At 41.7% G+C, this 19,479-nt stretch overlaps 1 protein-coding gene across 3 annotated transcripts in view; it reads right to left on the bottom strand.

Annotated features, from left to right (window-relative positions):
• The window catches only part of LOC129728158 (integrator complex subunit 2), a 133,669-nt gene that overhangs the window by 47,499 nt on the left and 66,691 nt on the right, over nt 1-19,479 (bottom strand). Inside the window, exon 5 of one of the 3 annotated variants that reach the window (XM_055686575.1) lies at nt 12,052-12,071. The exons of the other annotated variants lie outside the window; for them this stretch is intronic. Coding sequence (XP_055542550.1) covers nt 12,067-12,071 — 5 coding nt within the window. The 3' untranslated portion in view covers nt 12,052-12,066. Of the gene's footprint in view, nt 1-12,051; nt 12,072-19,479 lie in introns of those variants that run through there. 3 annotated transcript variants of the gene reach the window in all.

A 19,479-nucleotide genomic window follows, 5' to 3' on the forward strand; every position in this document is an offset into this window, starting at 1 on the left:
TGAATTTGCCGACCGGCAAGTGCATTTCTTCGCCGCGATGCATCTGAAACCGCCATTCTCTACTGCGAAAACTTGCCGAACTTTTTGCGGATATATTGACCTTTTCTACCTTTTTGTCCATCCTGACACACGTTTTATACGAGCAATCTCTAAACCAATTGGAAACTTAAGCCTGCCACCAAAACAATCACATCAATTTGCATTGGAGTAGGAGACTACGCACTTTTTTCCACTCTCTTTTTGACAAAAATCACAATCATTGGCTGAATGATCATGAATGATCTTTGTTCATCATATGTACATATTGCGAAAAACACCTTATACTCAGCTTTGCACATTTAGATACAGATGTTGTTGTTAGCACTTACGAGAAGAGGTGAATAGTGCGAAGGAAGCGAAAGAGAGGACGCCAGCAGGGATACTATATACATGGTGCTCCTTTGCAATCCTCGTAACTCGTCTTACACATAGATCTGCTTGCAAATGTGAGAAGAGTAAATGTATATCGCAAGATATACATATATATCGCACACTGACAGCGATGTTAATACATAACAGAGGAGATTTATATGTATTCAAAAATCGCTAGAAACAATTTTCTTCCATCGCTGCTAGGGATACGTTTCAAAGAACATTTCGCAGAAGTGACAAAAGCAAGTGAAGCTTCAAAAAATGCCCCACCACTCCTTTTCAAATCAAAAGTGGCTGAACATATGTTTAACGAGGAACATCCACTAACTTCGGATAACATTCACCTCCTCCGCCCCGTTAATAATTTAGGAAAATGAGACGTAGCTGAAAGTTTAGAAATTTATAAACAACACTCATATATATTTGCGCGGACTGAATTTCAATATTTATTTTGAAAAAATTTTCTAGTAGAGTATAACGGAAACCGATAACTATTTCTTTGATTTCTTGTGTAAGATTACTGGCTGCTATCCATCCAGATGACTTCGATAGCGGTGCGGCAGTCCAGTCCTACATCGACCGATGCATAAGCGAAGGAAATTGGAAGGCTCTCTGGGCCAATATCCCAGCACACTATCTCCTGTGTCCAATTAGTTATTTCACCCATTTGGAATTACCGTAGCCGAAATAATACGCGACCGTTAATTTGAGCAAAGTTTAAGTTACTACACGTTTATTCTAACACATATTACTAATGGTGACGCGCTAACCAGCGTCTCTTCTTGGCGACAATCTGCATTCCAACTGACTAGATTGGATTGTGCTCTGGCCTTTTAACTCCAATCTCCAAACCCGTGAAGTTGACCGGCTCCCTTGCCAGTGTTTGGATGAGAGTGCCACTCTCGCTCTTATCGTGGCCGCCCGCTATCTTTCGGATATAAATGATGATTAGAATAGATCAGCACGTACGCTGCCAGTAAGTGCCGAGTTCTACCAGCCTCTCGCCCGTCGCTATCAGCCAGCCACTCGCTAGGAGAGAAGACCATTGCTCCAGTGTGAAGTTGTGCAGAGGATCAAGCTGCGATCCAGGGTTGTATGGTCGGGTGGTTTGTGATACTCTCTTACATCCTCACCCACCCAGAAATGGCCGATTTCTAAAAATAAAAGGGTCGAAAAGATCCTCTTCGGCGGGACGGGAAAATGGAACGGTGATTACGCATTATAGATTGGTGTTGCTTTCCTCTCAAGCTCCTCATCGCCATCCGGTACAGGTAGGATGCAAAGCTTTTCTACGGGTCTAACAAGCATCCCTAAAGACGTTTTAACTGTAACGACGCGAACTACGTTGTCGTCACCCGGATGAATGGCTATGATTCTTCCCATTCGCCAGCACATTGGTGGAAGGTTGTCGTCCTGTATCACGACTAATTTTTTTTTTATTTTCAAAGGTGGCGGGGAAATCTGCAAACAGACATCTGAGAAGAGAACTCAGGGTGTGCGGATGAGACTAGGGGAGAGATGCTGGGGTAGTTACACTCCCCCAGGCACCTACTGATCCCTGTCCCGACCCACTAAAACCCCTCCAGTCTCCAGCAAATTTCCCGGAACGACGGTTAAGTATTACGTCGGGGAGTGGATTTTGTGCGTGATGCACCCTCTTTACTCTTATAACCTCCTAGCTAACTACCTGGAGACTGGTAATTAGCTACCACTGGCGTGTTGGTGGTTGATCCGCCACACACGTTGCAGCTCCAGGACAATCTTAGAGGCGGCCGCACAGACCGCGTTCCAGATGTCCGGGTCGTCGTACATCCTCCGGACTAGATTGTCCGGAGTAGTGCCAGGCCCGCTCACAGCCATCATGTCGCTCCTCGCTCTTACGAAACGGGGGCATACGAAGAAGACATGCTCAGCAGTCTCCTCCTCCTCCACACACTCGGGACACATGTGGGGACCCGCGTGTCCGAACCTGTGCAGATATTGCCTGAAACAACCATGGCCTGACAGGATTTGTGTCAGGTGGAAGTTCACTTCACCATGTCGTCTCCCGACCCAGCCGGATATCTCCGGTATGAGTCGGTGCGTCCATCTACCTTTTGTGGAGTTGGACCATTCCCGCTGCCAGCGGAGCATCGAGAATGACCTTCTGGTACCTCGTATGCCATTTGTGTCACGTTGCTCGAAGCACTCTCTGTCCTCCTTGATGGCGATGCTGATAGGCATCATGCCGGACAAGACACAGATTGCATCGTATGACACCGTACGATACGCACTCGCAACTCTCAGGCACATGAGCCTGTAGGTACTTTCCAGTTTACCACGGTAACTGTTAGTACCTAGCGCTCTGGACCACACTGGCCCACCATACCTAAGTATGGACGAAACCACGCTGGCAAGAAGTCTTCGCTTGCTGCCATAAACCGCTGAGCTATTGGACATCATACGAGAAAGTGCTGCAATAGCCGATGAGGCCCTCTTACAGGCATAGTCGACGTGACTCCCGAACGTGAGCTTGTCGTCTACCATAACCCGTAAGAGCTTCAGGGATCGCTTCGAGGTGATGGTGCAGTCTCCGGCTCTGACCACCACCTGTTGCTCCGATTTACGGTTGTTCACAACCGTGACCTCCGTCTTATGGTGCGCGAGCTCCAGTTTCCTGGAGCGCATCCAGTCCTCGACCTTGCGTATACAGTGCGCGGCCGTCAACTCGACCTCCTCGAAAGACTCGCCGTAAACCTCCAGCGTTATGTCGTCTGCAAAGCCGACGATCACAACCCCTACTGGGAACTTGAGTTTCAACACTCCGTCATACATGACATTCCACAACACCGGGCCAAGGATAGAACCTTGCGGAACTCCTGCGGTAATTGGAATGCACTTCTGACCCTCCTCCGTGTCGTAAACAAGTACTCGATTCTGGAAATAATTTTCCAGAATCTTGTACCGCGACACCGGTACATGGATGCTCCTGAGCGCGAGCGCTATGGAGTCCCAAATGGCACTATTGAACGCATTCTTCACGTCTAGCGTGACGATTGCGCAGTAGCGTTTTCCCCTTCTCTTGCGCTGGATTGCTACATCCGCCGTCTTGATGACGGAAGAGATTGCATCCAGCGTGGACCTGCCCTACCGGAAGCCGAACTGGTTACTTGCCAGACCGTGTACACCCTCCGTGTACCTCACCAGTCTGTTGAGGATGATCCTCTCCAGCACCTTGCCCGCGGTGTCCAGCAGGCAGATAGGCCTATATGCCGATGGGTCTCCTGGCGGCTCCCCAGCCTTTGGCAATAAGACCAATCTCTACCGCTTCCACCTGTCACGACTAGTTTGCATATTTGTATCTGCACTGGTGGTTTCCAACGCTTCTGCCTTGATTGCAACTGGTGTGACGTCACACCCTGCGAAGAACCCAATGCTCCGTTACGAGCCTTATAATAAAAGTTTAATTTTGTTCCCAGGAGGGCATAGCCTTCTGCTGTGCTTTAGTCAGGCGTAACATTTGGTTCCCTTGACAGAGGACCGCGAACGGCTCTGTCAACACACTATGTATCAACAGATTATGCCATAGGTGGCAAAGAACTTCGCGCAGCCTTCTGCTGTGTCACAGGTAAACAAACTCGACTAAAATAAACAAGTTTTGTATTGTAAACAAAACAGAAGCCGTGCGGCGACAATACTCTCGCACTCTCGCCTGTACTTTAGCAGTACTAGATTAGGTTAAGAGCTTAGTAAGGTAAACAGAGAGTGGAGAAAGTCTCTCTCCCTGAGTTACCTGTAGGGTATAGTTAAGTAGTGTTGTGCGAAATAAAAGTTAGTTAGTCCACGCTAATCTGATGGTTTTGATTCCGCGCCGACTGCGCGTACAGGATTCTTTCGACAATTGAGTCCTGGTAGAGAAATATCCTCTACAGTCTGGTGACAGCGCGTGGTCTTTTCCCGCGCCATTGAATCTGGAGTCAGACGCGGTCGTAAACTCGGTCGTAGTAATCACGCTAAGGAAGCAAAAAGAAAAAGTAGTGGTTTAAGTATCTCTGGTTAAGTGGGAAAAAATAGTTTTTCGGCGTTTTAATCCCAGTAGTGCTCGAGGAGGAAAAATAGTGTGTTATTTAAAAATAAAAGAGAACTGAAGAAAAAGTAATTATCGATTTATCGAGGCTTCAGAAGCTTGGAAAGTAGTGCTGCTAGTGAGAGGGGAAGAAAAAAAAACGGAAATCGAGAAAAGACGTCGACAAAAAGGTCTCACGGGTCGAAACGGAGTAATGTGGAACAGGGTTGATATTTGTTGACACTCCTGAGTGAAAGTGAAAAAAAAGCATCCATAAACGTTACTTTTTTTACAATCTTTTCAGTGTTCTCCTCTCTCGCTTTTTGCAAGGAAGTGAACTGTCAAAACACCTCATTATTATTTCATGCGATGGAAGCAAGACAACAAAATCAGTTTATCAGTTAACGAAGATTGTCAAGGCATCGGTCAGTGTCAGTAAAAAAGTGTTTCGGTAAGGTTTATTTTGAACAGAGAGGGCAAACTGTGGCAAAGAACAGCAAACTGTGGCAGAAAAAAAAAAAAAAAAATATATATATATATATATATATATCTATATATATATATATATATATATATATATATATATATATATATATATATATATATATATATATATATATATATATATATATATATATATATATATATATATATATATATATATATCTATATATATATATTTATATATATATATATATATATATATATATATATATATATATATATATATATATATATATATATATATATATATATATATATATATATATATTTATATATATATATATATATATATATATATATATATATATATATATATATATATATATATATATATATATATATATATATATATATATATATATATATATATGTGTGTGTTAGAAGAAATATAGCTGGGCACAATCATTGGCCACAGACTACAGAGAGAAGAACAAAATACATTCAAACACTGAAGATAGTGTTGTTACGAGAAAAGTGCAAGTGGAAAGTATAGGCGAAATGACGACAACGATGGCCGGCCGCGGATCGACACTACACACAAGAAATGGAGAAGATATTTCATGACCTGCATGCAAATGCAAAGGCAAACTTGATAAAGAGTAAAGAAATTAGAAAGCAGAGTTATGACCAGAAATGTAGCCCCTGGGAGCCAATGTGGGGGGAGCTCGTGTTAGTCAAGATGACGCAGGTGGGTTCTGGTTAGAAGCTTCAAATTGGGAATAATTTTGATTACATCGTGTTCAAGAAACACGGCAATAGAGGTCCGGACGACTTGAGTCCGTGGAGCATGCCCAAGGAGGAAGTTCTTAGTCGACATGTTTATATGGCAGCCAGAAATAGAATCATGGCGCAGAACGAGTTGCGAGATACTAGCAACACAGCCCGCAATGAGGCTGACTTAGATAAAAACGAAATAAATAGGGAGTACCAAAAATATCTGAATGAAGAGCCGAAGAACAATTTTTTCGACTCGAAGAATATTTTAATGCCCGAGTTGGACCTAGACTCGAGGCTTGACTATGACCTGTTGGAGCACAAGCTGACACCAGAGTCAAAAGGTATTGCAAGAGTTGAAAAACTACGGCAAGTGTTAAATTCGGCCCACTTGCCTGATATGGAACTTAAGACAGTGAAGAATATAATTGAAAGCTTTGCTGACATTTTCTTTTTCGAAGACGACAGATCAGTCTCTCACGGACCGTCGTCGAGTTCGGACGCGCGTGCTGCACTATAGTATATACATAATTTTTTTTTACTACTTAACTTTTGTTTGTACCTCAACATTTTTTTTTCATCCAACCGACGACGTGTGGAACGCGCGCAAGCATTCAAAAGTAGTTTATTTGTTTTTTCTTGATACGGTCATTTGTTAACGTCGCGAGTGCAATGAAGTGCGGTATCGTAAACTGTGCGCAAGGTGACAATCGCTACTTCTGGCGTTGTCACGGAATCTGTAACCGAACATTTCATGCTGCGTGCATAGATGCACAAAGAAATCACGAGGAAATCCTGCGCACTTTTATGCAGGGTGGCCAGCGAACCGGGAAAACCGGGAAAAAACCGGGAATTCGAAAATGGACCTGGAAAGTATGGACGAAACCCCGCTGGCAAGAAGTCTTCGCTTGCTGCCATAAACCGCTGAGCTATTGGACATCATACGAGAAAGTGCTGCAATAGCCGATGAGGCCCTCTTACAGGCATAGTCGACGTGACTCCCGAACGTGAGCTTGTCGTCTACCATAACCCGTAAGAGCTTCAGGGATCGCTTCGAGGTGATGGTGCAGTCTCCGGCTCTGACCACCACCTGTTGCTCCGATTTACGGTTGTTCACAACCGTGACCTCCGTCTTATGGTGCGCGAGCTCCAGTTTCCTGGAGCGCATCCAGTCCTCGACCTTGCGTATACAGTGCGCGGCCATCAACTCGACCTCCTCGAAAGACTCGCCGTAAACCTCCAGCGTTATGTCGTCTGCAAAGCCGACGATCACAACCCCTACTGGGAACTTGAGTTTCAACACTCCGTCATACATGACATTCCACAACACCGGGCCAAGGATAGAACCTTGCGGAACTCCTGCGGTAATTGGAATGCACTTCTGACCCTCCTCCGTGTCGTAAACAAGTACTCGATTCTGGAAATAATTTTCCAGAATCTTGTACCGCGACACCGGTACATGGATGCTCCTGAGCGCGAGCGCTATGGAGTCCCAAATGGCACTATTGAACGCATTCTTCACGTCTAGCGTGACGATTGCGCAGTAGCGTATTCCCCTTCTCTTGCGCTGGATTGCTACATCCGCCGTCTTGATGACGGAAGAGATTGCATCCAGCGTGGACCTGCCCTACCGGAAGCCGAACTGGTTACTTGCCAGACCGTGTACACCCTCCGTGTACCTCACCAGTCTGTTGAGGATGATCCTCTCCAGCACCTTGCCCGCGGTGTCCAGCAGGCAGATAGGCCTATATGCCGATGGGTCTCCTGGCGGCTCCCCAGCCTTTGGCAATAAGACCAATCTCTACCGCTTCCACCTGTCACGACTAGTTTGCATATTTGTATCTGCACTGGTGGTTTCCAACGCTTCTGCCTTGATTGCAACTGGTGTGACGTCACACCCTGCGAAGAACCCAATGCTCCGTTACGAGCCTTATAATAAAAGTTTAATTTTGTTCCCAGGAGGGCATAGCCTTCTGCTGTGCTTTAGTCAGGCGTAACATTTGGTTCCCTTGACAGAGGACCGCGAACGGCTCTGTCAACACACTATGTATCAACAGATTATGCCATAGGTGGCAAAGAACTTCGCGCAGCCTTCTGCTGTGTCACAGGTAAACAAACTCGACTAAAATAAACAAGTTTTGTATTGTAAACAAAACAGAAGCCGTGCGGCGACAATACTCTCGCACTCTCGCCTGTACTTTAGCAGTACTAGATTAGGTTAAGAGCTTAGTAAGGTAAACAGAGAGTGGAGAAAGTCTCTCTCCCTGAGTTACCTGTAGGGTATAGTTAAGTAGTGTTGTGCGAAATAAAAGTTAGTTAGTCCACGCTAATCTGATGGTTTTGATTCCGCGCCGACTGCGCGTACAGGATTCTTTCGACAATTGAGTCCTGGTAGAGAAATATCCTCTACAGTCTGGTGACAGCGCGTGGTCTTTTCCCGCGCCATTGAATCTGGAGTCAGACGCGGTCGTAAACTCGGTCGTAGTAATCACGCTAAGGAAGCAAAAAGAAAAAGTAGTGGTTTAAGTATCTCTGGTTAAGTGGGAAAAAATAGTTTTTCGGCGTTTTAATCCCAGTAGTGCTCGTGGAGGAAAAATAGTGTGTTATTTAAAAATAAAAGAGAACTGAAGAAAAAGTAATTATCGATTTATCGAGGCTTCAGAAGCTTGGAAAGTAGTGCTGCTAGTGAGAGGGGAAGAAAAAAAAACGGAAATCGAGAAAAGACGTCGACAAAAAGGTCTCACGGGTCGAAACGGAGTAATGTGGAACAGGGTTGATATTTGTTGACACTCCTGAGTGAAAGTGAAAAAAAAGCATCCATAAACGTTACTTTTTTTACAATCTTTTCAGTGTTCTCCTCTCTCGCTTTTTGCAAGGAAGTGAACTGTCAAAACACCTCATTATTATTTCATGCGATGGAAGCAAGACAACAAAATCAGTTTATCAGTTAACGAAGATTGTCAAGGCATCGGTCAGTGCCAGTAAAAAAGTGTTTCGGTAAGGTTTATTTTGAACAGAGAGGGCAACCTGTGGCAAAGAACAGCAAACTGTGGCAGAAAAAAAAAAAAAAAAAAAATATATATATATATATATATATATATATATATATATATATATATATATATATATATATATATATATATATATATATATATATATATTTATATATATATATATATATATATATATATATATATATATATATATATATATATATATATATATATATATATATATATATTATTTATATATATATATATATATATATATATATATATATATATATATATATATATATATATATATATATATATATATATATATATATATATATATATATATATATATATATATATATATATATATATATATATATATATATAAGTGTTAGAAGAAATATAGCTGGGCACAATCATTGGCCACAGACTACAGAGAGAAGAACAAAATACATTCAAACACTGAAGATAGTGTTGTTACGAGAAAAGTGCAAGTGGAAAGTATAGGCGAAATGACGACAACGATGGCCGGCCGCGGATCGACACTACACACAAGAAATGGAGAAGATATTTCATGACCTGCATGCAAATGCAAAGGCAAACTTGATAAAGAGTAAAGAAATTAGAAAGCAGAGTTATGACCAGAAATGTAGCCCCTGGGAGCCAATGTGGGGGGAGCTCGTGTTAGTCAAGATGACGCAGGTGGGTTCTGGTTAGAAGCTTCAAATTGGGAATAATTTTGATTACATCGTGTTCAAGAAACACGGCAATAGAGGTCCGGACGACTTGAGTCCGTGGAGCATGCCCAAGGAGGAAGTTCTTAGTCGACATGTTTATATGGCAGCCAGAAATAGAATCATGGCGCAGAACGAGTTGCGAGATACTAGCAACACAGCCCGCAATGAGGCTGACTTAGATAAAAACGAAATAAATAGGGAGTACCAAAAATATCTGAATGAAGAGCCGAAGAACAATTTTTTCGACTCGAAGAATATTTTAATGCCCGAGTTGGACCTAGACTCGAGGCTTGACTATGACCTGTTGGAGCACAAGCTGACACCAGAGTCAAAAGGTATTGCAAGAGTTGAAAAACTACGGCAAGTGTTAAATTCGGCCCACTTGCCTGATATGGAACTTAAGACAGTGAAGAATATAGTTGAAAGCTTTGCTGACATTTTCTTTTTCGAAGACGACAGATCAGTCTCTCACGGACCGTCGTCGAGTTCGGACGCGCGTGCTGCACTATAGTATATACATAATTTTTTTTTACTACTTAACTTTTGTTTGTACCTCAACATTTTTTTTTCATCCAACCGACGACGTGTGGAACGCGCGCAAGCATTCAAAAGTAGTTTATTTGTTTTTTCTTGATACGGTCATTTGTTAACGTCGCGAGTGCAATGAAGTGCGGTATCGTAAACTGTGCGCAAGGTGACAATCGCTACTTCTGGCGTTGTCACGGAATCTGTAACCGAACATTTCAAGCTGCGTGCATAGATGCATAAAGAAATCACGAGGAAATCCTGCGCACTTTTATGCAGGGTGGCCAGCGAACCGGGAAAACCGGGAAAAAACCGGGAATTCGAAAATGGACCTGGAAAGTATGGACGAAACCCCGCTGGCAAGAAGTCTTCGCTTGCTGCCATAAACCGCTGAGCTATTGGACATCATACGAGAAAGTGCTGCAATAGCCGATGAGGCCCTCTTACAGGCATAGTCGACGTGACTCCCGAACGTGAGCTTGTCGTCTACCATAACCCGTAAGAGCTTCAGGGATCGCTTCGAGGTGATGGTGCAGTCTCCGGCTCTGACCACCACCTGTTGCTCCGATTTACGGTTGTTCACAACCGTGACCTCCGTCTTATGGTGCGCGAGCTCCAGTTTCCTGGAGCGCATCCAGTCCTCGACCTTGCGTATACAGTGCGCGGCCGTCAACTCGACCTCCTCGAAAGACTCGCCGTAAACCTCCAGCGTTATGTCGTCTGCAAAGCCGACGATCACAACCCCTACTGGGAACTTGAGTTTCAACACTCCGTCATACATGACATTCCACAACACCGGGCCAAGGATAGAACCTTGCGGAACTCCTGCGGTAATTGGAATGCACTTCTGACCCTCCTCCGTGTCGTAAACAAGTACTCGATTCTGGAAATAATTTTCCAGAATCTTGTACCGCGACACCGGTACATGGATGCTCCTGAGCGCGAGCGCTATGGAGTCCCAACTGGCACTATTGAACGCATTCTTCACGTCTAGCGTGACGATTGCGCAGTAGCGTATTCCCCTTCTCTTGCGCTGGATTGCTACATCCGCCGTCTTGATGACGGAAGAGATTGCATCCAGCGTGGACCTGCCCTACCGGAAGCCGAACTGGTTACTTGCCAGACCGTGTACACCCTCCGTGTACCTCACCAGTCTGTTGAGGATGATCCTCTCCAGCACCTTGCCCGCGGTGTCCAGCAGGCAGATAGGCCTATATGCCGATGGGTCTCCTGGCGGCTCCCCAGCCTTTGGCAATAAGACCAATCTCTACCGCTTCCACCTGTCACGACTAGTTTGCATATTTGTATCTGCACTGGTGGTTTCCAACGCTTCTGCCTTGATTGCAACTGGTGTGACGTCACACCCTGCGAAGAACCCAATGCTCCGTTACGAGCCTTATAATAAAAGTTTAATTTTGTTCCCAGGAGGGCATAGCCTTCTGCTGTGCTTTAGTCAGGCGTAACATTTGGTTCCCTTGACAGAGGACCGCGAACGGCTCTGTCAACACACTATGTATCAACAGATTATGCCATAGGTGGCAAAGAACTTCGCGCACCCAATGCTCCGTTACGAGCCTTATAATAAAAGTTTAATTTTGTTCCCAGGAGGGCATAGCCTTCTGCTGTGCTTTAGTCAGGCGTAACATTTGGTTCCCTTGACAGAGGACCGCGAACGGCTCTGTCAACACACTATGTATCAACAGATTATGCCATAGGTGGCAGAGAACTTCGCGCAGCCTTCTGCTGTGTCACAGGTAAACAAACTCGACTAAAACAAACAAGTTTTGTATTGTAAACAAAACAGAAGCCGTGCGGCGACAATACTCTCGCACTCTCGCCTGTACTTTAGCAGTACTAGATTAGGTTAAGAGCTTAGTAAGGTAAACAGAGAGTGGAGAAAGTCTCTCTCCCTGAGTTACCTGTAGGGTATATTTAAGTAGTGTTGTGCGAAATAAAAGTTAGTTAGTCCACGCTAATCTGATGGTTTTGATTCCGCGCCGACTGCGCGTACAGGATTCTTTCGACAATTGAGTCCTGGTAGAGAAATATCCTCTACAGTCTGGTGACAGCGCGTGGTCTTTTCCCGCGCCATTGAATCTGGAGTCAGACGCGGTCGTAAACTCGGTCGTAGTAATCACGCTAAGGAAGCAAAAAGAAAAAGTAGTGGTTTAAGTATCTCTGGTTAAGTGGGAAAAAATAGTTTTTCGGCGTTTTAATCCCAGTAGTGCTCGAGGAGGAAAAATAGTGTGTTATTTAAAAATAAAAGAGAACTGAAGAAAAAGTAATTATCGATTTATCGAGGCTTCAGAAGCTTGGAAAGTAGTGCTGCTAGTGAGAGGGGAAGAAAAAAAACGGAAATCGAGAAAAGACGTCGACAAAAAGGTCTCACGGGTCGAAACGGAGTAGTGTGGAACAGGGTTGATATTTGTTGACACTCCTGAGTGAAAGTGAAAAAAAAAGCATCCATAAACGTTACTTTTTTTACAATCTTTTCAGTGTTCTCATCTCTCGCTTTTTGCAAGGAAGTGAAGTGTTAGAAGAAATATAGCTGGGCACAATCATTGGCCACAGACTACAGAGAGAAGAACAAAATACATTCAAACACTGAAGATAGTGTTGTTACGAGAAAAGTGCAAGTGGAAAGTATAGGCGAAATGACGACAACGATGGCCGGCTGCGGATCGACACTACACACAAGAAATGGAGAAGATATTTCATGACCTGCATGCAAATGCAAAGGCAAACTTGATAAAGAGTAAAGAAATTAGAAAGCAGAGTTATGACCAGAAATGTAGCCCCTGGGAGCCAATGTGGGGGGAGCTCGTGTTAGTCAAGATGACGCAGGTGGGTCCTGGTCAGAAGCTTCAAATTGGGAATAATTTTGATTACATCGTGTTCAAGAAACACGGCAATAGAGGTCCGGACGACTTGAGTCCGTGGAGCATGCCCAAAGAGGAAGTTCTTAGTCGACATGTTTATATGGCAGCCAGAAATAGAATCATGGCGCAGAACGAGTTGCGAGATACTAGCAACACAGCCCGCAATGAGGCTGACTTAGATAAAAACGAAATAAATAGGGAGTACCAAACATATCAGAATGAAGAGCCGAAGAACAATTTTCTCGACTCGAAGAATATTTTAATGCCCGAGTTGGACCTAGACTCGAGGCTTGACTATGACCTGTTGGAGCACAAGCTGACACCAGAGTCAAAAGGTATTGCAAGAGTTGAAAAACTACGGCAAGTGTTAAATTCGGCCCACTTGCCTGATATGGAACTTAAGACAGTGAAGAATATAGTTGAAAGCTTTGCTGACATTTTCTTTTTCGAAGACGACAGATCAGTCTCTTACGGACCGTCGTCGAGTTCGGACGCGCGTGCTGCACTATAGTATATACATAAATTTTTTTTACTACTTAACTTTTGTTTGTACCTCAACATTTTTTTTTTCATCCAACCGACGACGTGTGGAACGCGCGCAAGCATTCAAAAGTAGTTTATTAGTTTTTTCTTGATACGGTCATTTGTTAACGTCGCGAGTGCAATGAAGTGCGGTATCGTAAACTGTGCGCAAGGTGACAATCGCTACTTCTGGCGTTGTCACGGAATCTGTAACCGAACATTTCATGCTGCGTGCATAGGTGCACAAAGAAATCACGAGGAAATCCTGCGCACTTTTATGCAGGGTGGCCAGCGAACCGGGAAAACCAGGAAAATACCGGGAATTCGAAAATGGACCTGGAAAACCGGGAAAAACCTGGGAATTTCAATACTAAACCGGAAAATTTATCATGTTTATTTTGAACATTATTTTTCATTTACTACATGCGTGGAATCTGTTGTATTAGTTCAACGCGCTATACATTTTCTGTCATCTCACAAACACTGGAAGGCATAAGGAACTATTTAGTTGGTCTCAGGGTAAGATGCTGGAGTAACAAGCCAGTCGTCATATGTTAGATTCTCGGCTAAAAAAGACGACCGTTATAGTCAATAGGATCCTAGCGCTAGCCTCGCAACTGTTCTGTACACTAACAGTTGGCTGCCATTTTTTTTTTCTAAGTTGTCTTCCTTCACATTCACACTGATTAGGACTTCAATAGTAGGTGCCGATCAAACATCAAAACAATCACCACTTTACATGATCAGCGTCTGATGTTATTTATGTCTGAGTATGTTTCAAAGTTATGTACCAAATTATTCATATTTTTTGTTAAAATTGATAATAATGATAATAATAATGATAATAACTTATTTCATGAAACAAGATTCGAATTTTGGGTTACAAATCGCCAAAAAAAAACTTACAAAGCCCAGAGAATGTTGAAACTTCAAATAACTAAAAAATATTTTGAAGGCCAGAGAAGTCAAGAATGATTCCAATCAGGCTTTATATGTTAACTTGAAATAGGCAAAAACTTAACTATGATACAAAATATCTGAAGCCTAAAACAATTAACTCCTCCACCACGCTGGATCTGGGTTCGAATCCCAACACCATAAGTGTCGATGGTTGTGTGATGACGTGATCCACTCACAATCAACCAAAACTGATCTAAATTCAATCCTCCGGAGATTTTCTAAGGAGAAAAATCTCTGGGTTCTTATATCGCATGGGAAAGTGAAGCCGTTGGCGCCGGTCCGTTAAACAACGGGTCGTTAGTTAGGACCCTAGTTGAAGTCGCATTCCCGGGTGTTGACGATTGACACAATAGTGGCGGGAATAGACCGACGGAAAATAAGCAAAAATTTGCACGACGAAGCTTTTCAGCATCGTTAGAGAATAGATTGATGTTTAATATGCAATACATTTAGTGTTAATTATGCATATAGTTGATTAGTAATAAGAGTTTGAAGTTCATTGTTTAATGTAAAAACTGATTTTTCTCCACTAAAAAAATTCAATTTTTGATAAAGATTATTGTTGAAAATTCTGAAATTTAGAAGGCGGATTCAGAAAACACAAAACAAGCTCCTTATTTAGCTCGAAAAGGCAAATATTGTTTCTAAGCAGCAATAAAATTTTATTGAAGCCCGAATGAAACAAACAACACAAATATAAATCAATTTTAAAACTGAATCTAGCAAAGTCGGTGAACACCAGAAAATGGGTTATAATAAAGTTAAAAAAAGGAAAAAGTTGGTTCTCAAACAAATTTAAAGTTTTCAAAAAACGGCTATAATTGCAGATTCAGGCAAGGCGAAAAATTATCTCGGTTCATGGTCAAAAAATGTGCTCAAATTATTTTGAAAACTCTGAAAAATAACTAGAATATTTCCTCTCATTCACTAAAAATGACTATGAAAAAGTTATTAGGAAACAAGAAAAAAATATTTTGAAGTAAAATATTTTTAAGTCAATTGAATTTAAAATTAAATTTTAAATGAGATAATGATGTCAAAAAGGGGTATTTAGTTGAAAAGTTGCTGAATTTCAGTCTGACCAGAAATTAGAAAAACAAACCCTAGAATAGATTCCAAATTGAATTCAATAAAATCCACAATTATATTTAAAATTCAACTATAATTAGTGGAATTTTGAATGAATTTTTATATTTTATTTTTAAATAAGCACTTTGAATAAGACCAAAATCTGTAATAAAGCTTGAAACAATTGATGAGATTTCTCAAGGCTTGAAATAATAGAAAATTATTGCAAAGATTTGTCGTTTCCGAAGCTCAGCAGCAGCCAAACAATTTTGAATTCAAATTCCAAATTTGTGGAATTGTATGTATTAAAGTTTTAAAAAACAAAAACCAGCTCTACAAAACGTCGAAAAACTAAACCAGAGAGTGCAGAAAGTTACAAATATCGCTTTCGTTGAACAGTTTAATTAAACCAGTAATTAATTTATGTAAGTCTCAAATGACAGAAAATTGAACGGTTTGAAATAAAATTAAAACTCTTGTGAAAATATTCTGAAGCATGAAGCTCACATTGAATTTAAATTATACCTTGAGGCTGGGTGAAATAATGAAAATGTTGAGAGAATGATATTTTCTGCACGCTACACGTTTCAAAAAGCCCCAAGTGTGCCCTTTGTATTAGACCTCGTTCAGGATTTACTCAATGGGCCGAGTTGCATTTCTCAGCCATGAAAAGTCGAAAAATCAACAGCAAATAGATGAGGGTCGAAGTAGTTAGCTCTTTTCAAGTTTTGAAATGAAATAATGATATTAAAATCAAAATTCTTTCACAAATTTATTTTGTCAATGAATAAACGTAGTTTAAACTTGTATATTTATGCTTTTTAAAACCGGGAAAAATATCAATTTCTAACCGGGAAAACCGGGAAAAAACCGGGAATTTGAAATTGGAAATCTGCTGGCCACCCTGTTTATGCTGCCGCTATGTCAGGACTGCCAGGAAAAGTCCGTGACCGACCTAAATCTTAAGGCTCTGACATCTCATCTCAGAAACATCTCAGAAAATATCGGAAAGACGCTGGAAGTAAACCATAAGTTGCTTTCAAATTATAAAAATCTTAGCGCGACTCATGATAACTTGCTGGAGCATATTGAAAAAAGCCTGAATGAAATTAAACTTACCATCACCAACGCCGCGAGCAGCAACAAAGCCAGTGCCGCAGAAATAAAAAACAAAATGTCAACACTTCTTGATACACATTCGGACACCTCAGCGAAGCGATGGCTAAGTCAGCAGCAGTAGCAGCAGCAGCTACAAACTCAACGACAGGGTCAATAAACAAACTACTCGCTACAATTGAAACCGGTTCAGCGCAGTCTAATGCTGATTCTGCTCTTCGTTGAATTCTCGACGAGGTAAAATTTGTCTCTGGAGCTATTACCAGTCTCCAAATTAATCAAACTAGCGCATCACAACAACACAAGTCACTGCATGAAGAATTAAATCAAAGGTTGGCAGCTAACAATAAAGCTACGAAGCCCATAATGGACCATTCTTCGCCAGGATGGCGATTTTTGGGCAATAAATGGCGCTGGATGCCAGACTGGTCGGAATATGATGCTAGACAACGGACTCGTACCTCCAAGAAAAGGCTGCCGAAAAATCTAGACGAAATAGGAAACGCAGGAGGCGACAATATATAGAATCGAAAAACTTCAACAGCAATCGAAACCATACCACCAACAGCAACAGTAACAAGACAACGAATAGTAACTATATCGACAACAACCACAAGTTCACGCACACACTTACTAAAACGACCAGATCCGTGTCAATGGATCGGATAAACAATTACCGGCAACCGCCAAAGTTAAATTTGCCGGACCACCATCAACTATTGACCACCCAATAGCAGGCCTCGCAGTTCCAAATTTCATCAACTTCCGAAAGGGTCAAACCATAAACCCTTACCGTTCAGACAACCAGAACCAACATAATATTGAATCACCACCAACTGAGAACACTACTTCGTCAGCAACATTAGAATCGCACCCAACATCGTGGTCGCTCGACCCCATGCGTCTTCCTGTTGTCAACCTAACACAACAATCAGCTGTTGGAGACGGGCGTTTTCTGAAGGCGCGTTCACGAGATCCAAAAATTATGCACCTCGTACGTCTCTACCTTGCGTACATGCATGACAAAGACCCAACGGTTTGCTACGACGGTATGACGAAAACCAGCATACAAATTACTTTGGCATCAGAGGGACTACCAGTAGCTGCGGAGGAGCTCAGGAAATTTTTTTTTCGAGGTACATGAAGAATTCGGCGTACCGAAACAAGCGGCTTCCGAAGACCTTAATTCTTATAGTAGACACTTGAACAACCAGAAGATTCAATCCCTGCAACGCGCAAGGGAAAGTGCCGACAAATTTTATAGACCGATTTTTCGAAAATAATGACTCCTTTCGATGAGAAAGAGGTAAACAATTCTCAGTAAATCGACCTACTTCCCAAAATTTCTTCACTGAAACAGAATGCGAATGAAATTTTTATTTATTGTCAAAATTTCAATCGCATGAAAAGCCCTGCAAAAATGAAGGAAATTTATAAAAATTTACTTAGCGCATCCTTTTCTATTATTCTGGCTACTGAAACCAGCTGGGATGAAAGTATAAAAAGTGAAGAAGTTTTTGGTAGCGCCTATAATGAATTCAGAGATGATAAGAATTTTGTTGAGTCCCAAAAGTAGTCAGGCGGCGGAGTATTGATAGATGTTTCGTCTAACTATAGTTCCGAAACTATCAAAACAACAAAAGTTAAGGAATTTGAGCATGTGTGGGTTAAATCACACATAGCAGGTGAAATACACGTGTTTGCCTCAGTGTATTTTCCTCCTGGCCAGGCTCACAAAACCACTTATGAAACCTTCTTCCAAATTACTGAACAAATTTTGTCACAACTTCCTCCCGAAGCCAAAATCCATATTTATGGAGACTTTAATCAACGCCATGCAGATTTTATGAGAGACTCAGAAAATGAATGTATTCTTCTTCCAGTCGTTGGGGACAATGAAACACTGCAACTTATTTTTGACAAAACCGCAAATTTCGGACTGAACCAAATCAACCACATCAAAAATCAACAGAACTGTTACTTAGACTTTTTATTTACGAACATTTATGATGATCTCTGTGTGACTGAATCATTGAATCCTCTATGGAAAAATGAGGCGTATCACACGGCAATCGAATACTCTTTATTTATACATGCGCACCAAAAACCCAACGACTATGAATACGAGGAAGTCTTTGAATATGGAAAGGCAAATTATGAAAATATTCGCAATAGATTAAACAATGTTAACTGGCAATTTATTCTTAAGAATAGAGGAAATGTTGACGTGGCGGTGGATACTTTTTATAAAGTTTTATTTGGTATAATTAAACAGGAAATACCTCTGAAGAAAAGGAGACGTACTGGAAACACAAAAAATCCTGTCTCGTATAATAGTCATATTAAAAATTTGAAAAACCGTCAACAAAAAGCACATAAAATCTATAAAAGACACAACAGTAGTGAAAATTTAGCAATCTATTTGGAGATATGTGATCACTGAACGAAAATGTCGAAAATGTCACTGAACACTGATAACTGAACTTGAAATAAAATCCTGTCCGAAGAACTTCTATAGTTACGTGAAAACTAATCTAAAATCTGACAATTTTCCCTCTATAATGCATCTTGACGAAAATGTCGGGGATAACTCGGAAAGGATTTCTTTTTGCGAAATTTTTCCAAGAAATCTATACAACATTTTCTGTAGAGGATCGCGACCACGATTATTTTGCATTTTATCCAAACTTCTCGAGGAATATTGGTGTAAACCAAATTCATGTGCAGGATATTTTTCAGGCGTTGAATAGCTTAGATGCCTCAAAAGGTCCTGGACCTGACGGAATTCCGGCAGTATTTATGAAAAATCTTGGAACGGAACTTACAGCTCCATTGTTCAACATGTCATTGGAATACGGATGCTTCCCATCAAAATGGAAAAGCTCGTTTCTAGTGCCTATTTTCAAATCAGGCCGGAAATCCGACATACGTAATTATCGTGGAATAGCCCTAATTTCTTGCATTCCTAAACTGTTCGAAGCAATTGTAAATGAAAAACTATT

Source organism: Wyeomyia smithii, chromosome 3 (genome assembly GCF_029784165.1).
Source record: "Wyeomyia smithii strain HCP4-BCI-WySm-NY-G18 chromosome 3, ASM2978416v1, whole genome shotgun sequence".
In the NCBI taxonomy this organism is placed as follows: domain Eukaryota; kingdom Metazoa; phylum Arthropoda; class Insecta; order Diptera; family Culicidae; genus Wyeomyia; species Wyeomyia smithii.